The 26,725-nt window shown below is 44.8% G+C and overlaps 1 protein-coding gene across 2 annotated transcripts in view; it reads left to right on the forward strand.

The window, feature by feature from the left end:
• The window catches only part of LOC121058083 (S-adenosyl-L-methionine-dependent tRNA 4-demethylwyosine synthase TYW1-like), a 107,160-nt gene that overhangs the window by 274 nt on the left and 80,161 nt on the right, over window positions 1–26,725 (forward strand). Inside the window, exons 1-9 of one of the 2 annotated variants that reach the window (XM_040533116.1) lie at window positions 356–652; window positions 1,082–1,136; window positions 1,396–1,538; window positions 2,254–2,391; window positions 2,970–3,071; window positions 3,872–4,066; window positions 4,953–5,234; window positions 8,521–8,643; window positions 21,778–21,904. In XM_040533116.1, the coding sequence (XP_040389050.1) occupies window positions 632–652; window positions 1,082–1,136; window positions 1,396–1,538; window positions 2,254–2,391; window positions 2,970–3,071; window positions 3,872–4,066; window positions 4,953–5,234; window positions 8,521–8,643; window positions 21,778–21,904 (1,186 nt within the window). In that variant the 5' untranslated portion in view covers window positions 356–631. Of the gene's footprint in view, window positions 1–355; window positions 653–1,081; window positions 1,137–1,395; window positions 1,539–2,253; window positions 2,392–2,969; window positions 3,072–3,871; window positions 4,067–4,952; window positions 5,235–8,520; window positions 8,644–21,777; window positions 21,905–26,725 lie in introns of those variants that run through there. The other variant, XM_040533115.1, reaches the window with a different exon arrangement.

Below are 26,725 nucleotides of genomic sequence, written 5' to 3' on the forward strand. Positions count from 1 at the left end.
TGGGGGTAATTAGCGCGTGGGGGTAATTAGCGCGTGGGGGTAATTAGCGCGTGGGGGTAATTAGTGCGCGGGGGGGCTTCAGTGGGGGGCTTCAGGGGGCTGATTATTGGGGTAATTAGCGTAGGGGGCTTCAGGGGGGTGATTACTGAGGTGATTAGCGTGGGAGGGCTTCAGTGGGGTGATTATTGGGGTGATTAGCGTGGGGGGGCTTCATGGGGGTAATTGTTGGGGCAATTAGCGGGGGGGCTTCAGTGGGGTAATTAGCATGTGGGCGGGGGCTTCAATGGGTGTAATTAGTGTGTGTGTGGGGCTTCAGTGGGGTAATTATTGGGGTGTTGGAGGCCTTCCCTGGGGTAATTATTGGGGGTGTTGGAGGCCTTCCCTGCCTGCAGCGCCTGGCACCCACCTGTGGCATGGGGCCGGCTGGGAGCGGGGTCCCCTCACCCTGCTTCTCTCAGGGGTTGGGTGTTGCTGGCCGAGGGGAAGGAGGGCTTTAATCTCATGCTATGAGCAGCAGCCTGGGGAGAACCAAGATGAAGCTTCCACCTTCTTCAAGCTTTTTGTGTTCCTGCTCCTGTTAGACGCCTGCCAAAGCAGGGTGCAAGAGGCTTGCAGACTGCAGCCAGCTTTCATGCTCGGTGCTTCTCAGGCAGTTATGTGTTGCAGATCAGCCTTGTTTAAGCTCTTGAATGTTTTGTACCTGATAAGTAATCACAGGGGCCACACAGGCAGTGCCCCTGGCTACAGTCATGGTGTACTTGGAGTTTTAAAGTCAGCTCAGAACAATTTTCACTGTTCCAAATGAAACCTCACCCACATGATATTACCCCAGGGAAAGTATTTGTGATCGAATCCAGATTTCAGTCTGGCCTTGATGCTCTGTACCCAACCTGTTGTCGTAATCAGTGTAGCACCTCGTGTGTGCAAGCCAGGGCTCTGTTCCCCAGTTAGCTGGGAGAATGATTTCCCCCTTGACACGGGATTTTACAGCTCCAGAGATCTGCATGTGTTGGGTCTATGGAAAGCTAAGGCCTGTGAGATACACTTGATGTTTAACAAGGACGTTTTACTTTACTTTCAGGCAGTGGCGCTGCGCAAGTATTTTCTGCCTTTCCTTGGGACAGAACCTGCCCTAGGTAAGAAAAGCCCAGCATTGCAGTGTGATTTCTAAAATGTTAGCTTGGGTAGGCAGGTGAAACTCTGTGTATGCACCGCTGAGAAGGTGAAGGTCACTGATTCAGCCGTAGCGTTGTGTCTTCAGCCAGAAGCTGTTTTCTGCAGAGCCTGGGAATAGCTGATGGCATGAGTCTGTGGGTGTGGTGTGACTTTTTTGTGTGCTTATTCTAAATTCATAGTGAAGAAATCTGCTTTTGCTAAATCTGTGATTTAATCTAGCTTTAGATGTCTCAATGGATATGTGGAACTTTTCCTACACTTGCCTGGCATCCTTGTGGCTGCACAGATTTTACATCTATTCTGTTATTGCTTTTGGGATCAGTCTCTGGATCATTGTCCAGCTCTTCACCACCAAAAAGAAGGTAACTGGAGACTTGAGCACATTTGTCTGAGAAAAACCCAAAACTTGTGTGTGGGAAGGAATAGGTGCCAGGTGAAGGTACCCACTGGTGCAGTGAAATGTGGCACTTTGCTGCGGGCCCACCTTGGTTGTTGTAAATCCAAAGTGTGGTTTAGTTTACCTGACAGTTACAGTTCTCAGTCTGGATTGTGCTGTGGGTGTGGGTAACTAGCCGCCAGTGCTGCTCTGAGGTTAGAACAGATTTTGTCTGAAAACTTCTCACTCTGCTACGGAGAAGTGTTAGCCTGGACAGCTCTGTCACTTCAAGTAAGTCGCTCTGCTTGTGTCCAGTGTTTCAGGTTAGCCTTTCCGGTGACCTTAATGAAAAGATTGAACTGGTTTTAGGATGGGAGTGGGATTAGCTCATTCAGGAAGCTAAAACCTTCTCACACACACGAGTGAAGTTCTGCAGCATAGGGTGGAAGAATCACTTCTCAGGTTCTGCTGAATCCTGCTGTCTCCCTGATGTGTGAGATGGGTTTGCAGCACGGCCTAGTTCAGTGGAGTAGTTACTAATGCGTTTCTCTATGAGTGTGTGAGAAGCTAAAATGCTTTGACTGTTGCGTTGGCATAGTGCTGGGAGGCTGGTTACTGGCTTTGTATTTTAAATGCTTTTGGGAAAACGGGCTTAAGGACACTTAAAGGGGTTGAATGAGACAAAATGCTTTTTTTCACAGGGTGAAAAATCCAATGGGAACCTGTCTTCTGAAGTAGTAGAAGAAAAACAAGCAAATGGATATGCTGCCCTGCAGGTGAAGGAGGTCTATGTTGCTGGTGTAAAGATTTTCTATGGGTCTCAGACTGGCACAGCAAAGGTATGTTACTGTTTTTTTCCACCTGCCTGAAGCTGATAGAAATATTTCCGAGATTCAAGTATGTTGCTTGCCTTAGGAACCATGTAAAAATCTGAAAGTTTATTGGAAAGTTCATTAGCTCATTAGAGATCAGTGCACAACATGACAGATAAGTGAAAATTATGTTTAAAACAAACAAAAAACAACACAAAGCCAAACCAAAACAAAAAAACCCAAGTCTATTCACTTAAAATGGGGCAAGTGGTAGAGACACTAATTATAAGGCTTAAAACTTGCTGTTACAGTATACTCTTAGTTTGCTAGCAGGTATTCTAGAGAGAAGTGCTGCTTTAGGTACTTTGTCAAAAAGAATGAATTTGTATGTATGCAAATCATTAGCTATTAGCACTTTTAAATCTTCATTGCTCCTTCACTTTTTTAATCTGAGAAATTACAGGTGCAGTGTGTAATTATTGAGTGTGTAATTATCGAGCTTTCTGTGCTGGGAGATGTCTTGTGATTGGACATGGCAGAGCTTGTTTCACACTTACTGTAGTTGGGTTGAACTCATTCATAATTTTCTACATTTCTCTTCTCAGAGATTTGCGAAAGGCCTGGCTGAAGCAGTTATTTCCCTTAATTTGCCTGTGGAAGTCATTAGCATGGGAGATTATGATCCAGATGACTGTCTAGCAGAGGAGGTATGTAATAAATACAAACTTTTCCTGGTATTGTCAAGGATCTTTTCCTTTCGTATTTCTCTCCTGTTATCCTGGAAATCCCCAAAGGTACGTGTTTGCAAATTACTTCTCAAACATAGGTGAGCATAGCCCTTCAGCCCTCAGCAGTAATCTTGAAAGTTACTATAAGAGCATCATCTACAATATGTTGATACTGATGCTGATTTTGTATGAGCTGGTTCTGTAACTCAGGAGTGAGTTACATGAGAGTATCTGCACCTGGTCCCCCTGTTCTCTCTGAGAGGGTACACCTGGGGAAAGCAGAGAACAAATAGTGATACTTCTGCAGCCTTTGAAGACTTATAAATACACCCCCCAGGAATTTTTTTTTTTATTGAATAATCTGTGATGGATTTTTTTCTTCTGGAAAGATTAATAGTTCCTTCTTGCATCTGTGGGAGACTTTTATCACTGTAAGAGTATAAGAAGCTGTTCATTGGGGTAGGGAAGGTGGATGTCAGTTTTACCACTGTCCCTGTTATGTAGAGGGAAGACAGCTTGATTTCCCTTGGCTAACTTAAGATGGCTTTGCATGGAGGATGGCTACTTGCTACCATTGGGTTTATTACTTGCAGCATTCTTAACCCACATAGTATTAAAAAAAAAAAAAAAAAAAAACACACAAAACAACTTTTAACTTCTTCAAGCTGTCTTTGTGTTACAGCTCTTCCTCATGCTTCCAACTGTCTGCTACAGCTCTTCCTCATGTAAAGTGCTCTGATAATCAGCGATTTTTTTCCTGTCCCATTCTTACACATTAGACAACCAGCAGGAACATCTGTGTGTTCTTGGTAGCTACATACACAGACGGACAGCCAACTGAGAGTGCCGCATGGTTCTGCAAGTGGTTAGAAGAGACTGCAAATGACTTCCGCTTTGGCAAAACCTACCTGAAGGGCCTGAGATATGCTGTGTTTGGCTTGGGAAACTCAGTTTATGTTGATCATTATAACACAGTGAGTATCCCCATTACTTTTCTGTTCCTCTGAATGGCTAAACTTTCCTAACTGCAACAAAACTGAGTGACACCAGTAGGTTGTTAGGGTCAGGTGGAGTTGTACTATCATTTTGAGAAGACACCGATATATTACCTGGTGTGGAACTTAAGGTGTGAGAATTCAGCTCCTATTACAACATTTGCGTGGACTTGATAGGAACTGGGTTTAGGCCGTAGGCAATGCAGCTTTGAAGCAAGTGTGCTGTCCTATGAAATAGGAGAGAGACAAGTCCTGTAAGCATGGCATTAATCTGAGTGGTTTTGGTAGTGACTAATGAGAACACATTTACCAAATCCTTATTAAGTTAATTTCCCAGCTTTGAAAGCTTTCTATCAGTGCATGAAGACACATTACCAGAAGCCTTTTCGCTTGCTGCCTTTCAGTTTAGAGCACTTTTCTCAACTTTTCCTGTATTTTGCTGGATACTGTGGTGCTTTTATTTCTTAATGTAAAATACGTCGGTATCTAAGCCTGATAATTAATCTCTGAAGTTGAAGAAAAATGGGGTGACTTGCCACCGGACTGTTAGTTTTATGTAGCTGCGGGCCACCTGAAGTGTCATGCGTGTAGACATCTAAACCAACAAGCACCTCACAAAGAAGCTAGTTCTCACACCTCACTTACTACATTGCCATGATAGCAGGGGTATTTACAGCTCGAGGGCGCTCAGCAGTGTTCAGACTGCCTCGTGGCTGTGCTCTGATTCAGCAGGTTAGAGGGAGTCTACAAGTCCGTGTCTTGCTGTCCTGCAGCCTGTGTAGCTAGTTTTATTTCCAGGCTTGGTCCTTGCTTTCTTAATTGCCCGTTACTTTTAAATTTCCTTTTAACTTCTATCCCATCCTAGGTTGGAAGAAATATTGACAGATGGCTGTGGATGCTCAGTGCCAGCCGTATCATGACTCGTGCTGAGGGGGACTGCAATGTGGCCCAGAGCAAGCATGGCAGCATTGAGGCTGACTTTGAAGCCTGGAAAACCAAGTTCCTCAGTTGTCTCCAGGCCCTCTGCAGAGGGGAAAGGAAGCCCTGCAGTGGGAAGTGCAAGAAAGGGAAGTGCAAATCCCAGGGGAAGCAGAGCAAGGAGAGCTCAGATCATGAACACGGCGCATCAGAGTACAAGAATGCTGAGGTAGAGCCAAAATCCACAGGTCCTTATTTCTGGTTCAGCGCTTGTTGGAGTGTTGTCTGACTCTTCTCCTTCATCCCACAGCCCAGAGGGGTGCTGTGGGGGGCTTGATACTTCCTTATGGAGTGGAGGGATGAGTGACAAGTAGAATAAGTAATCCAAAAAGAAGGACCAAGGATTAGTGGTGGACTTAGACTGAGCAGCCTCTATATGATGAGGGAGCCTTCTTCCTGCGTGGGAGGAGATGCATGCTGTGACAGATGCTCCAAGGGAGCCAGTCTTTGCTTTGTCTCACAGCCAGATTGAAGCCTTTAGCTCACTGTGAGCAGGTAGCATGCTCCCAACTTGGTGAAGCTCAGGCACTTTGCATCCCAAGGATTTTCCAAAGGCATTGGGGTACTGTTATCTGAGCAAGTCCTGTACCTCCTTGACTTTATCTCCCTGTAATCACTTCCGGCATATGCTCAGCGGTGCCGAGTCTAGTTGGAGGCCTGTGGCTAGTGGTGTCCCCCAGGGGTCAGTACTGGGTCCAGTGCTGTTCAATTTATTCATCAGTGACCTAGATGAAGGGACAGAGTGCATCCTCCACAAGTTTGCAGCCGATACAAAGCTTGTTGGAGTGGCTGACGCACCAGAGGCCTGCATGGCCATTTGGAGGGACCTGGATAAGCTGGAGAGGTGGGCAGAAAGGAACCTTATGAGGCTCATCCTCATGAGGTTCAACCCTGCAAGTGCAGGGTCCTGCAGCCGGGGAGGAATAATCCCAAGCACCAGTACAGGCCGGGGGCTGACCTGCTGCAGAGCAGCTCTGCAGAGAGAGACCTGGGGTTTGTGGTGGACAACAAATTAACTATGAGCCAGCAGTGTGCCCTTGTGGCAAGTAGGCCAATAGGACCCTAGCCTGCATCAAGAGGAGTGTGGACGGCAGGTCGAGAGTGGTGATCCTCCCCCTCTACTCAGCTCTGGTGAGGCCATATCTGGAGTATCGTGTGCAGTTCTGGGCTCCCCAGTACAAGAGGGACGTAGAACATCTACAGCGGGTCCAGCGTAGAGCCATGAAGATGATTAAGGGACTGGAGCATCTGCCCTATGAGGAAAGACTAAGTGAGCTGGGCCTGTTTCTCCTAGAGAAGAGGAGATAGAGACTGATAAGATCCCCTCTGAATAAATATCTGAGGGGACAATGTAAAGAGGATGGGGCCAAACTCTTCTCAGTGGTAGCTAGCGATAGGACAAGGGGTAGTGGGTATAAATTGAACCACAGGAGGTTTCGTTGCCATATGAGGAAGAACTTCTTTACGGTTCAGGTATGGTTCAGTACAGAGCACTGGAACAGGCTGCCCAGAGAGGTTGTGGAGTCTCCTTCTTTGGAGATACTGAAAACCTGCCTGGATGTGATCCTGTGTAATTTGTTCTAGGTGACCCTGCTTGAGCAGAGAGGTTGGACTAGATGATCTCTGGAGGTCCCTCTCAACCTCAACCATTCTGTGATATTTGTTGATTGCGGGTTTTGAATACACAATCCTTTATTGCTCTGCATGCAAGACCCAGAGCTGCTGTGGTACTTAATCCTTCCTGGATGTCATTTATTATGGGTTGGAAATGATTGCTATGGCCATGTAGAATTCGTTAGGAAAACAGCTCTTCTGTCTGAGGTGGTTTGAGGATGCCGGCTGCTGCAGGAACAAGAGGAATACATCTTCATAGAATCATTAGGGTTGGAAAAGACCTCCAAGATCATCTGGTCCAACCATCACCCTACCACCAGTATCACCCACTAAACCATGTCCCTAAGCACCAAATCCAACCTTTCCTTGAACACCCCCAGGGACGGTGACTCCACCACCTCTCTGAGCAACCTGTCCCAATGTCTGACTGCTCTTTCTGAGAAGAAATGTCTCCTCATTTCCAACCTAAACGTCCCCAGGCCCAACTTGAGGCCATTCCCTCTTGTCTTGTCACTAGTTATTTGTGAGAAGAGGCCAACCCCCAGCTCCCCACGCCTTCCTTTCAGGCAGTTGCAGAGAGCAATAAGGCCTCCCATGAGCCTCCTCTTCTCCAGACTAAACACCCCCAGTTCCCTCAGCTGCTCCTCACAGGACTTGTGTCCCAGGCCCTTCACCAGCTTTGCAGCCCTTCTCTGGACACGCTCCAGGGCCTCGATGTCGTTGTAGTGAGGGGCCCAACGCTGAACACAGCACTCGAGGTGCAGCCTCACCACCGCAGTGTACAGGGGGACAATCACCTCCCTGGTCCTGCTGCCTGTACCAGTCCTGACACAAGCCAGGGTGCCTTTGGCCTTCTTGGCCACCTGGGCACACTGCCAGCTCATGTTCAGGTGAGCATCGACCAACACCCCCAGATCCTTTTCCTCTGCACAGCTTTTGAGCCACTCTGTCCCAAACCTGTAGCGCTGCATGGGGTTATTGTGGCCAAAGTGCAGGACCCGGCACTTAGCCATGTTGAACCTCATCCCATTGGCCTCTGCCCATCCACTGAACCTGTCCAGGTCCCTCTGCAGGGCCTTCCTACCCTCCAGCAGATCGACACTTCCCCCCCAGCTTGGTGTTGTCTGCAAACTTATTGGAGGTGCACTCAGTCCCCTCATCCAAATCATCAATATAGATATTAAAGAGGATGGGCCCAACACTGACCCTTGGGGAACACCACTGGTGACCAGACACCAGCTGGATTTCACTCCAATCACCACTACTCTCTGGGCCCGGCGGTTCAGCCAGTTTTTAACCCAGCACAGAGTGTACCTGTCCAAGCCATGGGCTGCCAGCTTCTCCAGAATACTGTGGGAGACCGTGTCAGGGGCTTTGCTGAAGTCTAGGTAGTCTATGTCAGCAGCCTTTCCCTCATTCACCAGGCAGGTTGCCTGGCCATAGAAGGAGATGAGGTTGATCTTGTTGTTACGTTGGTGCAGTTATGCTGTACCTTGGCTATGTACAGAAAGGGAGACAATTTTTCTGTTCCATTAACAGTTTGATATGGAAAGCAGTTCTCTCCCCTGTTTGTTCAGGCCAGGGGTACTTGGAGGAGTTTAGGCTTCCAGACTGTCATAGCATGCAGCAGGAATCAGACCTCTCTGTGACTTCTTAAGTGATCAGGTGGGCAGATGACACAGGGAAACAGAGCACTGTGGATTTGGGAGAGGCTATCTGGACTGGGTTTTAGATGGTCTGTGTACTACTGAACTGTTAGAAATAACCTTGGGGCTATTTTCAGGTTTTCTGTTCAACACAGCAGATATGCACCTATTTTTTTTGTCTGGTCTCTTACGCAGGCAGAAGAATTGGTTGAAACCAGTAGTGAGGAGGAGGCTGATGCTGAGGAAGTTGGAGGCATGAATTCTGTCATTGATGTTGAAGATCTTGGCAATGTCATGAGCCACATGAAGAAAGCCAAGGTACCGCTACTGCAGCAAGAATAGAACTGCCAGCTCTTTGTCATTGATTCAAATATTGTCTGCTGGGTTCAAACCTGTAGAGCCTAATTAGAGTAAAACATGAACCATTTGAGAACCTGTCCCAAACCCAGAACATACTTGTAGGTATGTTGGGTTTAGGTATTGGCTAACTGGGTTTGGCTTGTTCATGAAGCGAATGCTGCGTGGTAACACATTGTCTTCAGTTGAGAGAAGTTACTTTCACTGTGAACATCACAGATCTGAAAGTACAACTCTGCCATTGTGATTTATGGTCCAGTATCAAAACACAAATCCTGTTAAATCTGGCTGTGGGTACGTCAGCTGAAATGCAGGCATGCCGTGTGCTGGCACGTCATGGCAGGGAGCGGAGCGGGGTGGTAGCAGTGCAGGTGCAGTGGTAACAGACTGCTCTAACAGCTTCTGCATCTTGCTGCTGCCCTAAGGTCAGGTGATACCTGTCCCCATCTCAACAAACCTACTTCTGTCTGTAATTACACCTTTCTTACCTTGCACAGCTCTGTGGTATGGACTTCTTGCAGCTTTCTTGAACCTTAGCAATTTCCTTAGCACTCTGAGCCAAGGGTATGCAGCTGGGCCGTAGCAAGGCAAGCCTTGGGTTAGAGGAAGCTGAATCCTTCAGAGGTAGGGCAGCTCTGAGGGGAATACGGGGATCTCTGATCCTTACCGTTTGGAGTGGGAAGAAGATAATCTGTTGCTTATAGTGAAGTCTTACTCTAGGAGAGTAGCCCTGCTAACGTGGGCGTTAGTCAGACTGTGTGAGAGCTTCCATCCCTGACTTGCCTGCTGTAGCTTCCAAGAGAAGGATGGATGAACTGTTTGTTTTTCATTTGGTGGTGGGGAAAAGATCGATCTCTTTCACAGTAATTGTGCTGTGAGGTGGCCCAGTTTTTCCTCTCCTGTCTGTGCTTGCCACTAGAGGTCACTGACAAGAAAGGAACTGCGGTTTCTGTAGCAGCGTGCCATGTGAGATGGTTTGAGAGCAGAGAAGGAAGGGGCCGGCCTGTGTGTGGTACCTACAAGGTATTCACAGCACAAGTGCGAATCTGTAGGTCAGGTTCTTGTGCCTCAGACCTAAACGGCCTCTCTGTCTGAGAGGACAGCTTCTGTCTGAGCACAGGTGCTCATCTGGAGCTGCGAACTGCAGTCTTCTGATCTGCTGCCTTTCTCTCGGAGGAGAGGACAAACAGCTGTTTGTCCCTGACAGCTGAGTGCTGCCCTTTTGCTTCTGCAAATAATTAATCCTTAAAGTGCGAGTCATCTCTGTGTGGGACCATGGCAAGGATTGAAAGTTCTTGTGCATAAGCGTCCTGGCTCCTTTTGAATGTGAGCTGTTGCCAGCTGATGAAACAGAGGTCAGCTTTTCTTTGGTGCTGACACCGCTGCACTACTCTAGACTTGTCCTAGGATTTTGGATTTGTTTTGAAACCTTAAAAGGTGTGGTTCTCATTACTGGCCCCTTTATTCCCGTTTTGTGTGGCTGATCTGCCTAGCTGCTGCAATTTAGGTTGCTAGCTTCATGTTTCTGTAACCAGAGCAGGTAATGAAGAAAGGGCCTTCAGTGGTGACTTCAATGTTAATCCTCAACCCTCTTGAATAGGAGTGTCGTTTCCAGGGTGATGGCAGGATATTGCTGTGTAAATATCTCATGAACTGATGGCTGTCCATATCATTAGCCGGGAAAAAGAATGACTTTGTCTTGGTGGAGAATCTCCTGGGGAATGTGCGCATTGACTTGCCAACAGGTTTATGCAAACACTTGAATTGTAAAGTGATCCCTTAGGTGCAGTTATTTACTGTAACGAAAATAAATGCTGAAGACTTGATATGAAAGAGCAGGATGATCTGCATTTATGGAAGTAATTCATCATGATTGGGCTCTCTTGCTCCAAGGCCAGAAGATACAGTTGTTTAAATGCAATGCATCTTAGTTTCTTAGGTCATGTTCTCACTTTAGTGGCTATGAATTTGTGCAATGAGGAATTTTTTTTCAGATAAGTTGTGTCATCCCCTTCAGTCACTTTTTTTTTCTCACAATGCTGGACTGTGTAAGATCAGTCTGACACTTTCGTTTTACACTGATGTAATCTGTTGTTTTGCAGTAATCCTTACAGATACAGGCAAGTGCTTTGGATTTCTCTATCTGAACTACCCATGTACAAGCCAGTGAGTTTAAAGAAAATGTGGGTATTTCAGGGTTATATCACAAACACTTCATATGCAGAGTGTCTTGGGTTTGAAATACGCTTGGCAGTTTCCAGCATGTTTTTTTGGGATTTCAGTGTTGTATATTAACTCCTCCGCTTACGGGAGATAGAGTAGAAGGTTCTGCCTTGTGCAGTGCAGTTAGCTTCTTGAAGTGTTTTTTGATTGAGCTTTGATCTTTTGGAGGCCTGTTGCCACTTACGACTAACTGCACATCTGTCTTATCTGCTAGTGATTCTCCCAATTCATTGTTGGTTTGCCTTCTGTGGGATAGCAGAGTGAGGCTGTAGAGACAAGCATATCTAATGAATGTTTACTCAAATATCTGCAGGTGATAGTAATTTAATTTTGCATCCATCTCCTATTACTTGATGAGAATCTAGACTGGATTGTTTTACAGCTTGTTTTGTGTGTGTATGCTTACAGCTGTCTTTTTTGTATGCTTCGGCTTACTTGTGTTTTACAAAGTGTAGCCTAAGGATCTGAGACAAGTACTGCATTTTTGCATTGTTTGGATCAGGCAGATGGATCCAGGAGTACAAGGTGAATGCCTGAGCCTATCTTTCTGGTACAGTTGTAGTTATTATAACTATCCCTTGGAAAAGAGAGATTTTTAAGGAGTTAGGAATGAAGGCATGTTGTTCAAGGTGATGATGTTTACCTTCTACGCTTAATACGAGCCCAAAACTTGAAAGACTGGGGTATCAAGGGGATATCATTCAAATATATAAAATGGTGATTGGTATAAAGGGAAATTCTACACTTTATTGAATCTTCTTCTGTCTCATGATGACTGTTCAATAGCTTCTGAAATCCAGCACTCTGAGTAATGCAATTTTTTGGACCTTGCTACCACAAGAAATTGATGTGGATGATGCTTAGTAGGATTCTGAGCAGAACTCTGACCTTTATATCAGTGTGGATGGCATCTAAACTTTAATGAAGTGCTCAGGCATGAAAGTCCAGAAGAGTGTAATGCAGCCATGGCCCAAAGAGGGCTGGCAGATCAATCCATCACCGCCAGCTCTCTGGTTGCTTCTCTTGGTGTCTGATGATTCAGGGCTGTGATGCTGGGCTGGGGGATGCATGGATAGCTAGGCTTAGTTCTGGATTTTCTCTGCATCTGTTTATTCTGTCTTGTTGTTTTTTAGGCTGAGAGTCTGGGCCTGTTCTCCAAAGTGCTATTATGCAGCAGCAGAAGGCAATAGCTCTTCTTAATGGGTTTCGTAACTAGTAGACTTTAAGTTGTACACTTGCAGTACACTTACCCATCCTCCAAAGTCATTGACACCCCCTTGAAATATATTTATCAGATAAAATGTGAAATCTAATGGGTATGTTTGTGGCCTGCAAGACTGTAATTAATCACAGGGACACCATTTCTTAATGTAGATTATCTCCCACAGCTGGGAGATTGTGATAAACTAGAAAGACAGATCAATCTAGACTGGTTCCAAGGGAATGAAATAGCTTTATTAACCTTCATATTTTAGAAACTGCAGGCATGAGTAATAATAATATCCTAATTTTTTTGGATGGGTTGGGAAGTAATCAAATGGGCATATTTTGTTGGCACAGCTTAGAGATTAATGTTCTGTTTTTTCAAACAAAGTTTAATGAGGCTGATAGTCACGTTTGTGATGTAAATACAAAGGAAGGGGGTGTGAGAACAAGATAGGGTTGACTTTATAGGAAAGAAAGCATGCCCGAGAAAGTCTGTTCAAGAAGTGTGTTTTATTGCTGTTTGCCACAGGAGTGGTTTCTTCATTTTTTTTTTTTTTTTTCCTTCTTCTGCACCCCCCCACCCCTCTTTGGCTCTCCTCTCTAAAAAGTCATCCTCATGTTAGCTGTTCACCACCGGTAGGATAGTGAATCGCATTACCCAGTGGTTCCTAAGAGCCTTTTGTAAGCCACGGCAGACCAGACTTTTCTGACCCTTGGTGAAGAAGCTTTTAATGGGGTTGACTGGAGTTTTACATGAAGTGGGACAGTAAGTTTTAAGACTTAAGAATTAAATATGAGATTTACAGACAGTGTTGCATGCAACTTTGATACAAGCAGAAGCTTCTAGAGCATGCAAGAGTTGTTAGCTGTATTTTAACTGAATTGAATGAGGCTCGGTACTTAATTTTAACCATTTCTAAATCTGACAAATGATGTGTGCCTTTAGAGCTCTCCAAGAAGTTTCTCTAACTTTTAATGGGTGACAGATTTGTAGAGGAAAAAATCACTCTTATCTTCAGCAGCTCAGTCTCTGGGCTAGATTTTGACCTCTGCTACTCTGGCTCAGAATTCAGAGTGATCCTACATCTTGAAACAAGCTTTAAGAAACATCATTTCCCTGTTTAGGGATGACTACCAGCACTGAAATCTGAATTTGTCCAAGGGACACTTCACCCTGCCCTTTTCCTGTGTTCAAATCTTTCTTTATACCTTGGCTGATGTGAATAATTATAACTTGTAAACAGTGTAAGATTCTGAGGCTTTCAGTTTCCATGTAGAAGCTGGGAGCACCCAAAGAAATAGGTACGAAAAAGGAAAAATACTTTAAAGGTTACTTCTGACTGGACAGTCTGTCTTTGACATGCAGCGTGATGCTGGCTTTCCCTGATAAGCCTTTGTAAAGGGCTTTGAGATCGGAGAGTAAAGATCCTGATTTCTATGCTGGTTGGTAGATCCCATACCCCTCACTGCTCTTTAGTTTGTTGTAAATTAGTCAATAGAATCACAGAATGGTTTGGGTTGGAGGGACCTTACAGACCATCCAATTCTCAGCCCCCTGCCAAGGGCAGGGACAGCTCCCACTAGACCGGGTTGCCCAAAGCCCCATCCAGCCTGGCCTTGAGCACTTGCAGGGATGGGGTATCCACAGCTTCTCTGGGCAACCTGTTCCAGGGCCTCACCGCCCTCTGAGTAAAGAATTTCTTCCTAATAACTAATCTAACTCTACCCGCTTTTAGTTTAAAGCCATTACCCCTTGCCCTATCACTACAACCCTGACAAAGAGTCCCAACCCAGCTTTCCTGCAGCTCCCTTTAAGCACTGAAAGGCCGATGTGAGGTTTCCCGGAGCCTTCCCTTCTCCAGGCTGAAAAACCCCAGCTCTCTCAGCCTGTCTTTATAGGAGAGGTGCTCCAGCCCCTTGATAATTGGGTAGTAATGCAAAGCTGTTAAATATCAAACTTCAGAAGTGTTTTAAGTCCACCTGAGCATTGGATTTCATCTTTATTTGCAGCCTTTTCTTCTCTCCATCTGTTGTTGGAGAAGATCAGGGTGTTCCCTGCAGCAGCGCAGCCCCTGTGCTTACCATTTCTTGCAGAAACTTTGTGCTGTGTTTCTTCAGGTGTTTTTTTCCTGTGGATTTTTTAAGATTCTTGCCAGGCAAATAACAACTGAACAGAAGTCCACAAATCAATGCATGGAACAATTATCTGCTGATGGTAATTACTGGGAGAAGTGTGGAGGAAGTGACCTGTTGCTGCTGTATCCAAGGAGTTTCTAGCATAAGGATGGCAGCAGACGCTGTGCTCCAAGCCAAATAAATGTGTTTGGATAAGGTGTTAAGAGGTACTGTAAATGCATCCGTGTTCTGCTAGATGAACGCTGCAGATCGGTCGTTCAGCAGTGCAGCTGCCAGTAAGCCTGTCCACATGTAGTCTCCAATCAAACCTTATTTATTGCGACTTCCCAGGGGTCGGAATAGATTGTAAGTGGCTCTTGACTGCAGGAAGTATACAGCCTGCAGCTTGTTCAGTGCCCTGCTCCTTTGCGTGAAGGACAGCACCCCTTACAGACAGCGGGAGCTGTTTTGTCTTTCCTGTTGCAAGGTGAGTCATGATTTTGTTTTCTTTGACATTTGAGCTGACAAAGCAGGCAAAGTTTGAGGGATGCTCTACAGGGCTCTTCGATGCCTGTTTTCCCAATTGCTAATTGTCTAGTTTGTTTTCTTACAGTCAATGAAGACTTACTATGGTAGAAACCAGGTAACTTCCTTTTGAGTTTATAGTTATTACAAGAATATTATGTGAATTAAGAATACTTTATTAATCTTGTGTCCTTTATCTGATAATTCTGAGAAGGTGGCTAGTGCAAATCATTGAACGGGACAGAGCTGTTAATTTGGCTGCTTGGAAGACATGGATATACTTGGGGAAGTGGGAGGAAGAGCAAACAGGGACTTGTTTGCTGCTCTCCGGTTAGCTCTGGCTCCTGCTGATCATGAGCTTGAATGTGGTCTTTGGCTCAATGGTCTTCCTGAGAAATCCAGCCCAAGGGGGGAGTCGTGCTTGGGACTCTCATTTCCCTAGGGAAAGTGTCAAGCGCTTTTGCCTTTTAGCACTGTTTCATAACCTGAATTATCATTTTATGGTTAAATGCTTTCCTGCTTGACAGGAATTGTGAAGACGAAATGCAAGCTACATCTCTAAGGTAGTTATGGGAGCCGGCAACTTCTGTTGCTCACTCCTGACCTGTGTCAGTGCACTAGTCTGCACTGAATGCCTTCCCTTCTCTGGAAGACACTCAGTGTTTCTAATACGAAAGAGCAATATGGAGTCCAGCCAACTTCATTGCTTACAAAGGTTGTCCTTTCCAGACCAGGTATTGATAGTAGGAAACATGCCTCTAGCTGATATTAGCTCAGATTGTTGACTGGAGGCTGCTTCAAACATAGCCAATGATCACAGAATGGAAATTCATAACTCTCTTTTTGAATGTGTGCATGATGTTTTAGCTGCTTGAAAGATTGATGTTGAAGTGAAATGCCCTTTTGTCCTTTTTTTTCCCCCCTGAACTGTATGGAAGAAGAAATGGAATGGAGAAGTCTTTTGTGGAGCCATTTAAAAAAAGTGTGCAAAATATGGCAAGACCCTCAAAAAAAAAAAAGTGTGCTTACATGTTCTGTGTGTGAAAAAGCAAAGTGGACTATAGCAGAAAGTCTTGCTGGCTTTAGGCTGAGCTGAGCACTTCAGGACACTTGTTAAAACTCGTTTCCTAGGTTTTAGTTTTGATTATTGTAGCACAGAAGAAAGAAATAATGTGAATATATGCCCCAGTTTTCAAATATAAGCTAGTCACTTTTGGGTGGAGACAGATTTTTAGTTCTGAATCTTCTGTTTCCTTTGAAAAATCAGTCTTTGTGGTGTGTCCAAGGAAGCTTCCCAAATCAAACAAATGTCGACAGAGTCATGAAGTAGCACATGAAATGCAGACATGGTTTAACTACACCTCGTAAAAACCTTCCCTACAGCAAAGCAGTGATATTATAGCTCAGTGAAGCAATCTCAAAAACCCTTTTGTAGCCCTTCATATATACTTTAGAGTTGTGGTCTGGAAATTTTTGTTCTTGAGGATTCTGTCAGATGCTGTACTACAAGGAAATGGACACTGGTGGGATCATTCATCTTTCTGTGCTTCACGGAGGGTGTGCTGTGCCCCTTACAAGCTGATTCAGTTAGGTAGCAGCATAAGCCTTCTGTCATTACTTTTCTGCATGAGTTTGGGTTTTAAAATGAATCCTCAGTGCTTCTGTGTATCCAAAAATCTCAGCGCTGACTCTTCAAACAAAGAAAATGCAGGATTCCCTCAACAGGGCCTGAGCTGCAGCTGTGTTTGGATAGCATCCTTTCTTTGGATGGCACCTAGTACCTGCTGCCTGAGAATGATGCAAGGGGCCTTGGGCCATTGTATAGCATAGCAAGGTAGGTGTGGATGGAAACTTCTTTCCAGATTTTTACTGAAAAGTCATAAAGGTATCTATTGTAGGAGAAAATACCTCCTCAGTTTTTGTTTTTATCTGTCAGAACTTCTCAGGGGCTTTCTCCACTTTAGGGACACGTCTTGAAAATACATAACATGGCTCTTGCTTTTGATCAAGCCGCCTTCTATTTCAGTCCATGGCAGAGGAATGGATTGCCAAGTTCTCTGTCTCTCAGCTGTCAGGCTTTTCTCTCTCGTCTGCTTTTTGCTTCGGTTCAGGTTCTTTGCTTAACTGGGCAGTGATGTATGGAGTGGGTATGTAACCTGTGATTATGTAGACACCAGTAGCTATTTATAATAAGACTTTCTTGCTGTTAGGGTGTTTTCTGGTTCAGTGATTACTCAATCCAAGTTTCTAATACTCATTTTTGTGCTCACTTGCAAATGCTCAGGGCCACTTTTAGTGATGACTGACAGCAGTTAGAGTATCCCACGTTGATGTAAGAGTGACAGGGCATTTACTCCATGGACTGAGCAGTTCCATTTCTGTTTGCAACCACTGGGCTGTGTGACAGCCAGCTCTCTGTACCTGGAGCAGCAGGCTAGCAGTCTTCTCCATCTGTTCGGGAGCTTTTGTGTGAGCCTATGCCCTGTCCTGCTCTTGTGGAAAGGTTGATCCGTCAGGAAACCAGTGCCTGTAGCGCCAGAGATAGCTGGGCCTGAAGCAGGGGAAGCTTGTCAGCTTTAACTATCCTCTTGTCACTGGGGTATCGCTTCCAGAGTGCTGCTTGGTGGAGGTTTCAACTCTTCATTCATGTAATTTGTGAACTTCAATACTTCATTTAACCACTCCCCTGGGAAAGTTTTACTAATGCTTCTTGCTGCCAGGCAGTCTTTTCCTGATAACCTTGCCAACATTTTTCCCTTAGCTCCAGTTCTGTTTCTCATGTCTCCAGCTGCTGATGTATTACTGTTTTCTTAACGTTTCTGCCTTTCATTTGTTAGAAGATGCTAGAGCCTTTTGATGGATGAGGCTGTAAATCATGACAAGGCCAGGGTTCCCTCTCGTTTGCCCAGTGGGAGGCTAAGTAGGAAATAAGTTCAGTCAGAATTGGGATATATTTTGGGTGTTTTCCTTCCAGGGGCAAAAACTTCTCAGGGAACATATTTTTTTCAGCTCTGGGACATAAATAGAGCCGTGAGGCTAAAAATGCTAAGTTAAGTTAGTTTAAGGGAATGCTTTTGTGTGGAGTTCACACTGAACTTCCCTTTTTCGTTTTTTTTTCCCCTGCCCACAATAGTAGTCTGGAAAGCATTTGATGTTTTAAAATGGAAAACAGACACCAAGCACCTTGATGTCCTGGAGAGAGCAGCTCAAAGAGGAGAAGTGGCAGTAGCATGTCCTGTTGGTCACGCTGACCAGATTTGGAAGTGGCTGTGGACGAGTTTCCTAGGGAGATTTGTAGGAAATCCTTTGAAGCACTTGAACTGTGGCCTGTGAGAGGAGCAGCAGCACCTCTGCCTTGGCAGGAATGCTGAGGTCCTTGTTTGTGTCAGTGCCAGATTTTCGCCGCCTGCACACAAAGTACGTGCTGCTCGTGTCTGTGCTGCCTGTATGGCAAGAAACGGAAGGACTTTCGTCTTCACTTGCAGAGGAGTCGATCATTGGTCCCTACATGTGGGACTTGATGCTCTTACTCAGACCTGCTTGGATGACAGCAGGCTGAAACTCCTGCAGGCTGCAGCAAGAGCTGTGCTGAACTCTGAGTTGTCAAGAAACTGGGAGGAACTCATGGGGCTTCCTGTCTGTGGGCTCTCATCAGTGAATACAGACCAGGGGATTACTTCAGTTTTCTGGCAGGGAAGTATTTCAAGGGCACAAAAAGCTGGCTCTTGTCAGTGCTTGCTTGATTTGTTACAGAAGGACAGTAACTTGCTTTAGATTTACTATGGGACTTCCTGCTAAATCACTAGAACTTAAGAAGTTTGCTCTGTGCAAAGTTAACTTTGTTGTCTGCACTCAAACCCTAAAAATAGATATGAAAGGTTTATTAAGCAAATCAGTGAAACTCACGGGGGTGTGAATTCAGTTTCCCCTAAGAAATATTTGAAGCCAATCACTTGCCAAACAGAACAACTCAGGTATTGCAGTTCAGAGGAAAAAAATGATTACTTTTTTTGCAGGCTTTCACATCAAGATGGAAGAGGAAAAAATATTAACATCCTCTCTGAGGGGGAAATGATTCTTGAAATAAACGTGTTTCTGCCTTGCCAGTAAAACAATTTTATTTATTTGTTCTTATGTTTAGGTACTTCTCTCAGCTACTGCAGTGATAGGCACGACAGGCAGGTAGAAATGCAAACTCTTTAATTCAGAAGGACTTTCCCGGTGTCTGAAGGCTGGCTTGGATAGGATGTTGTCCGTGTAGTTAAGTGAATCGCTGCATTTCTTAATATTATGATGTGCTACATAATGCATGTTGAGTTCCGGGGGGGTTTAACCTGGCATGAGATAGCAGAGTGGATGTGCCAGCATGTGTCTACTCACAAATCCTTCATAGTGTCTTGCTTTGGCAAGCTAATGAATCTGTGCTGGGATAGTGCCTTTCGTTCTTAAGTGGATGGTCGTGCCTAGTTGTCGGTTAAATGATGTGGGAGAAGCTCTTAGTTTAAGAATTAATAGTTAAAAGATGAGGATTTTTATCTCCTCCCTTCCTTATGCATGAGGCTTTTCCAGTAACATTAATATTTTATTTCTGAACAGCCTTGATGCTAAATGATGCTAGACTTAGTGCTGGGCCCTGCACTCGGCTCACAACAACCCCGTGAGGTGATACAGGCCTGGGGAAGAGTGGCTGGAAAGCTGCCCGGGGGAAAAGGACCTGGGGGTGCTGCTTGAGAGCTGGCTGAACACGAGCCAGCGGTGTGCCCAGGTGGCCAAGGGGGCCAATGGCAGAAACAGCGTGGCCAGCAGGACTAGGAGGGAAGAGGTCTTCACGATCAAAGTCCACCAAGGGGATTGTCCCCTGTACGCAGCACTGGTGGGGCTGCATCTTGAATATGGTGTTCAGTTTGGTGCCCTGCACTGCAAGAAGGATATTGAGTTGCTCGAGCATGTGCAGAGAAGAACAACAAAGCTGGTGAAGGGACTGGAAAACAAGATGTATGAGGAGCGGCTGAGGGAACTGGGGTTATTTAGTCTGGAGAAGAGAGGCTGCAGGGAGACCTCATCACTCTCTACAACTGCCTGAAAGGAGGCTGCAGCAAGGAGGGTATTGCTCGCTTTTCTCAGGTGACAATTGATGCGATGCAAGGCAATGGCTTCAAGTTGTACCAGGGGAGGTCTAGATTGGATATCAGGAAGAACTTTGTCATGGCAAAGGTGGTTAAACATTGGAACAGGCTGCCCAGGTGGAGGAGTCCCCATCCCTGGAGGTATTTAAGAGATGCATGAAGGTGGCCCTAAGGGACATGGTTTAGTGATGGGGCGTGGTAGGTCAGGTTGATTGTTGGATTTTGTGATCTTGAAGGTCTTTTTCCAACCCGGATGACTCTACAGTTCTCTGACGATTAAGTCGATGGATGGATGTGAGCTTTCAAACTCAACAGCCTACAAGTACTTCATAGAGCCAACCTTCCAGGGGAGTTTTAATGTGTTATAGAAACCAATGCAATCTACCTGTTTAAAAGAAAAAAGTAACCTACTGCTTTTCAGCAAACTGAGTGAAGGAAAGTGAAAGGTGGAAGCTGCTTTCTCCTTCAGTATGGCCCAAGCTGTGTTACTGGTCACTAGAAAACACCTTCCTGCACAGCCTCACTGAAACCGTAGACTAAGTTTTATTCAACATGAGGAGAGGTAATAACTTCTGTCCCTAAATGTTTTACTTTCCTCTTTCCTTCTCAAGTATTATGAACTTTACTTTGTTCTGGAACCCCAAGACTCTTTTTTTTTTTCTTTTTTTTTCTTCTGGGTTACCTTTAATTGCCTTCTGAGGTTTTGCTCAGGTACAAAAGGCATATGTATGTTTAGGGACGGCTGGGTTACTTTGTGAAGAACACAGTTTGGCAAGCCAAGTGCACTGGTTTCATTAGTGATGCGAACAGTTGGTGGGTAAACTTGGAAGCATTTGTATGAACTTCTTGATGTCTTTGGCACAAAAGACACTTGGATGTGAAATAGCCTGTTTTGTAGAAACAGAATGTCCTCTGTTGGTTTTTGTTTGTTGTTTATCCGTAACTTCTCTAATATTTCAAAAAAGCCATAAAGGACTGACAGATTACAAGTTGCATGAAATATCAAAGTAATTATTTACACTTTCATGCTTCTTTGTGCAGACATAAAGTAATAAATACCCATAAAGTCTCAGAAGTGACACTTATACAGCAGGGGATTCACAGTTTTTTACGTGCTGGGATTTGTTTGTTTCTCCTTCTTTTAACTTTATGCTAATACCTGATATTCTTGTATTTGTTTTTAAGTAAACTCCAAGAGCTTAAGCATGTTTATAAAGTGGCATCTGTTGAAAGCCAAACTTGTGGGATGCAGCAGCTTCTGTCTGGAGTTGACTGCTGAGGGGGAAAATAGCCTTTTCTGGCAGGGTGTTTGGTGATCACTGAATTTTGGTGGTGCTCTTGGCTGTCCTTTTAGGTGGCTTGTGGAGAGCAGCTTCTAGTCTAAACTCTTGGGCTGTCCAAATCACTGTAGTGATGTGGCTTTCTTCTACGGTCTGTCCCAAATAACTGGGACAATAGCTGCTTTGTCACTCCGGGCAGCTGCATTTCCAAACAGGATGGTTTGTTCCTTTGGGTCTGCGTGCTGTGGAGAGGTGAGGTTACTGTGCAATCACAAAACCCATGGGTTTAAAGCCTGGAGTCCCTCCTGCTTCCAGATGAGGTTCAAGCACCTTGTTTCTTAAAATGTCGTAGGGAATTTTCTTGCTGTGTTAGAACAAATCTAGAGTGTCACGTATGGATCTTTTTCTCTTATTTTAATTCATTGTCCTAAATTACTCAAGGGTCGGTGACAGATGGGAAGAGGGATAAAATGCAGGATTACATGAATGCAGAATTCATGTTTGGGCACTTGTGTGGGGTTTTAAGTCTAGCAGGTCTGTCAGGACTGGTTGAACTGTGCCACAGTGCTTAAAACATGATGTTTCAATCTAAGTGGTTGTAATTCACTGTCTTTAAACAGAGAGAACGTGAGCTTGAGGAAGGAGTTATTGGAACAAGCTTGTCTGGAGAGACCGCCGGGAGGAAGGAGGCAGGTGAAAAGAGAGAGATGATAACTGCAGCTCTGAGAGACGCGCTCACAAAGCAAGGTGAGGTTCTGTCAGCCTGGGCAGTAGTCCTGGATTAGTGGTGGGCTGTTAACAGAGCAAGTGAAAGCCTATTTTCTCTTAAAGATGCTGCTCTGGACTGTGAGTCCTGGTAGGCTCTAACCAGAGGCAAGAGAAATTAGGCTAGGGCTGTCTGTATCTGCATTCCACGGGGGAAGAAACTAAAGCTGTGTAATGCATCTCAGCGTGATGTACAGTAAAGTGTGGGGAGAGTAGCAGAATTCTCAGGGTATAATACTTCTGCTAAGTCAGCTTGAGATAGAAGATAATCCTATGTGCCTCGCACTCCTAAGTGTAGGCTTCTGTAAGAATATTTAAAGATCAGATTTGTTTCTGTCTTGCATTTTAGTTCCATGTTTTTTTTTCAGTTTCAAATGCCTCTGATTTTTTGGCACTAAAACTTCATTTCCAAAAAGGAAAGTCTTTCAAACTTCATCTGCTAGATGATTAGGTTAGTGGTTCTCTTATGAGTTGTAATGAACAGTGTTAATGAGCTAACAGAGGACAGGGCTTTTAAAACAGAGGGCAAGCATGGGAGGAGCCAGGCCAACAGCCCTGCAGTTCTAAACCCTCAGCTGTGAGTGGTAAAGCCAGGAGAAGGGTGATGTGAGCTGCCCTGTGCTGCTCTGTCACTGCGGTTAGAGACTAAAGGGAGCCTGTGTGATTTTTTTCAGGATGAGTGTACTCAGTTCTCTTGCCCGCTGAATCAATAGCCTTTCTCCTGATGTGTCAGAAAAGGCACTTTGGTCACTGTAGTGGAGACACATCGCTGCAGAGCTGGGCTCTGAAGTTCTGACTACATTCTGTGTCAGTCCAGCAGCCGTGGGATCACAACGCGTTTGCTCCACAAGATCTCAGTTATTCTTCAGCCTGAGTTTTTGTAGATGGCTGGTGTTGTGTTCTGCCTATTGTGTCTGATTTGTTTGGTTGTTTTTTCTTTAACCTTAGTGCAGTTGTAAAACAGAGCTGTTCTTTCATTTGGCCTGCAGATTTAAAGAATCCAACAAAGGCTTCTTTAAAATGAGACTTGGAATAATAGTGACTGTGCCTCATCCTCATGTCCACAGTGGCGTTGCTGCCAGCGGAGGGCTGCAGCAGGCTGGTTCAATGCTTCTCAGCTTTGATTCTGAAGGCTGTGATATGGTGACAGTTGCAGAGCAGCTTGAGGAGTCTTACAGGCTTTTATTTGTACTTGTTTTGTTATTACCGTGTGTGATCAGAAAGGCTAATCACTCTGCCCACAGGGGTGTTGGGAAGATGGGTGAATTTGGCTGGCAGGGCCAGGGAGTGGGCTGCTGCAGACTTCTGGATTTCTTCCCACCTCCCTGCTTCTAGAGCTGGCCAGCAGGGAGCTGAGTGCGTGCTCTGCTGTGGGTCCCCTGTTTTGAGAGGGTAGGGGCCACTGCTTCCGTGGGGGTGTACAGAGTGCCCCAGGCGTCTCAGCTCCTGCATGAGGCGGCAGGAGCCCTAGAAGGGATGTAGAAGTGGCCTGTGGGTACTGACTCCTGGGGTGTGGGTGCATGGTTTTCAGCAACTGCCCTGCCTGGATGCTCTTCTCAGGGTGCAGTGCTCTGCCTTGGCTCTTCGTTAGGCCAGGGTGGTCACAGGGGTTGTCGTGGGAGCGCTTCATGCCCCGGCTGGCTATGACCCAGTCATTACTGGTTCCGTTTTGGGGAGTGAATGAAATGGTGGGGTATTAGTGCTGTACACAAGTGGTAGTTTGAAAAATAATGCTGGAGGGAAGGTCACATTGCTGCCGGATTTTTTTTTTTTTGGTGCAAAGGCATTTTCTCCAAATAACTGGGATTTCCTTGTGGTGTTCCAGAGACAGGAATTCATTATTCAGATAAGTTCTATTTTGAAAGTAAGTAGTTCTCTATTCCTTTTGCATTCAGGGTAGTGTCAACAGTGGATCATCTGGTTGGGGGTCTCCTCACCGAAATCCGCAGTTTGAAAGGCTTAAAACTATTGTGCATGTAATCTCAGTTACGACTGCCTCTTGCTGATGCAACCCTCCCCTCCTTTCCTCTGCCTCTCACATAATTCTTTAACGGTTGCTTTTGGAAGAGAAATCTACCTTTCTCTTGTTTTGCTGTAGCTCTTGTCTGCAAATAATATGCCAGGACAAGCTTATGTGGCTACAAAAATAAAGCAACTCGCTCCTTCCCTTGGCACCATCCCCCCCCCCCCCCCCAATAACAGTGCAGTGTTGTCAGAAGATCATCGAATTTAGCGACAACTGGTTGCTTTGGGTATGGGTTCAGTGTCTCTTCAAGATTATCCCTAAGGGCATAATTAGCCCAAGAGAAGGAAAAAACAGTAGTAGTGATTCAGAAGAAAGCTGTTCTTTTGAACTGTAGTTGCATAACAGAAATAACAGAAGTTTGCCTTTGAACAGCATCTCTTCAGACTACTGTAACACTTGCTCTTATTTTTTAATCACCTTCAGACAAATTTAGCTCCTTCCTGTACGTAAACTGAGTATTGCTTAATAGTTTTATTTTAGCACTACCAGTGGATTTCAGCTAAATATAATCTAAAATATTGAATTGTGTAGGTGTAAGCCCTTGTAGTTGTCTGGTTGCAGATACCTTTATAAGAGGTGCTCTGAAATAGCTGTTTCTTTGAAAGTCGTAGCTGGTCTTGTGCTGCGAGCAGATGCTGATTCCCTTCCCTTCGGTGTTCAGTCTTGCATAAAATACACATACAGCATGAGCCACTTAGTACTTCCAAGTAACAAATATAGCTGGAAAGAGAGAGGGGCTGACAGTATGTTATTGCTTTAGTTGCCTCATCTGTTTAGGTCGATGTCATGAAATTAACTGAAAATAGAAGCAAACCTTTCATACGGATGTTTCCTGTGGTGATTAGTAGGCGCAGCCTAACTTACTTTCTCATTTGCTTTCTACAGTTGCTTGTAGAGTCTTGAAACAATCCTGGCTGGGCTGAAAGTTGTATTTTTTTCTTAATCTGCTCATACTCTCTTTCCAACATGTTCTTTGTTTTGTTCTTCTTAACTATGTGTACTGCTAAACACGACTGTTTCTTGTAACTGTGTAGTAGGTAATAACACAACAGTACCCAGATTACAGTTACCCAGATTACACAGATTACAGTTACCCAGAGACAGGCCCCACAGACATTTATTAAATTATTCTGTTGCTTCTTTGCTATTGTGAGTGCTGTTTTGCTGCAGCCCAGTTAGATTATCCTGTTTCTACTGGTTAAATGTGCCTAAAATTTAGCACCAGTGTGTCCATAATCACTATTTCACTTGTGTCCAAAGGCAAGTGCTTATTCAGAGATGGCTGCTATCTGAAATAGTATGGGCTACTTCAGTAACTGCTTTCTTTCATGCTCTGGCTTCCTGCTCGATGTAAAGATATGCTTTGATCTGTGTTTTTCAGCGTGTATTAGAAATCTGGAGGCTGACTTCAGAAGAATATTGAAAACTGAGCTTTTCAAGTGCTTATCGATCTTGTTTGAGATTAGGTTTTCAGAAGTAGTGAAGTAGTTGGTAGCTTTTACTGCCCATTCTTGGACTGATTTTTTCAGTGCCTGCTGCTCTGAGCTTCTGATGGTCTCTGTGTGGCTCATTGTGCTGAGCTGTTAGTGCTCTGGCTTTGGGAATCAAATCCACTGCACAGAGAAGTTGCCCAGAGATCGGTGCTGCCGGATGTATGCTTCCGCAGGCTGTGCACCGAAATGTTTGTATGTGTCTTTGGGTTTTGGTGTGATTTATGTGTAGCTCTGAAACTCCAGGTGGCACTAACAGCTCACAGCTGGGTCGGGGATTAGTATCACTGGTGCAGGCTCTGAAAAGTTCCACAGAATTCAGTTATTGGCTATGGGAAAATTAAAAATTAGTTTGAAAAACACAAAATTCTTCTGTGAATACCTGTGAGCAGGGTAAACATAATGACTGAAACCAGGCAAAGTTAAGCCTGCTAGATTTTCTTGCTGTTCCTTAAAAATATTTGTGTAAATAAATGGGGAATACACAGTTAACGGGGAAGAATCCAGGAAGCAGAAGATGCTCAAGTCCCACAGTGTGGAAGCTGCCAAGAGCTGGTGGTGAGCTGACTGCAATACTAATGTGCTGGCGCAGATGTAGCAGCTTATCAGTAGCGGATTAGATAGCCAAAACTCAGCTTCGTGGGCCTGATTCTTCCCTTGTGTGCAGTTATTGGAGTTGGTGGTTACCCATATATAACAGAGGAAAACGAGTATAAGTTCACTTATATTTGAAGTTCACCCGTTATTTTTAGGTTTTGGAAGGGCTTTGGAGAGTATTGGTCTTTGAAACTAAGTCTATTAAGCTGGAACAAAGTACAAGATATATTCAGGCAAGGATAAAATTTGCTGTCCTTTCTTCATAACACAGCGCTTTCCCCAAGCAAGGGGTCACCATCTTTGTACAAATGGATATGTAGAGAAAGAAATGTGCTCAGAATGACTGAAAGTTTTGTTAAAAGCCAACACAATCTCTTCTCTAACAACGTTAGTTCTCTGTGTATTAGTTCGGGCTACTTAAGGAAAAGAGCTGTGCAGGCTGGTTGCCTTCTTCCACTTAAACCTTTTGACCTGGCAGGACAGTTTCTGCTAAAGCTGACACTGATTTTTAAGTTCTTAAAGATATTGAGAACTTCCACATTGTTTCAATTTTGAGAATTCAGGTTTTTGAATCTTCTTATGAACAAAGAGGAGAGGTGGAGGCTCTTCTTTCTCACTTAATGCCCAGACCTCCCGGCTATGCCCCATCGCCTTTGGTTGGCTGGTTGCTGCTGGTTGGCAAGGGTTTAG

This window comes from Cygnus olor, chromosome 20 (assembly GCF_009769625.2).
Source record: "Cygnus olor isolate bCygOlo1 chromosome 20, bCygOlo1.pri.v2, whole genome shotgun sequence".
Taxonomy (NCBI): Eukaryota; Metazoa; Chordata; class Aves; order Anseriformes; family Anatidae; genus Cygnus; species Cygnus olor.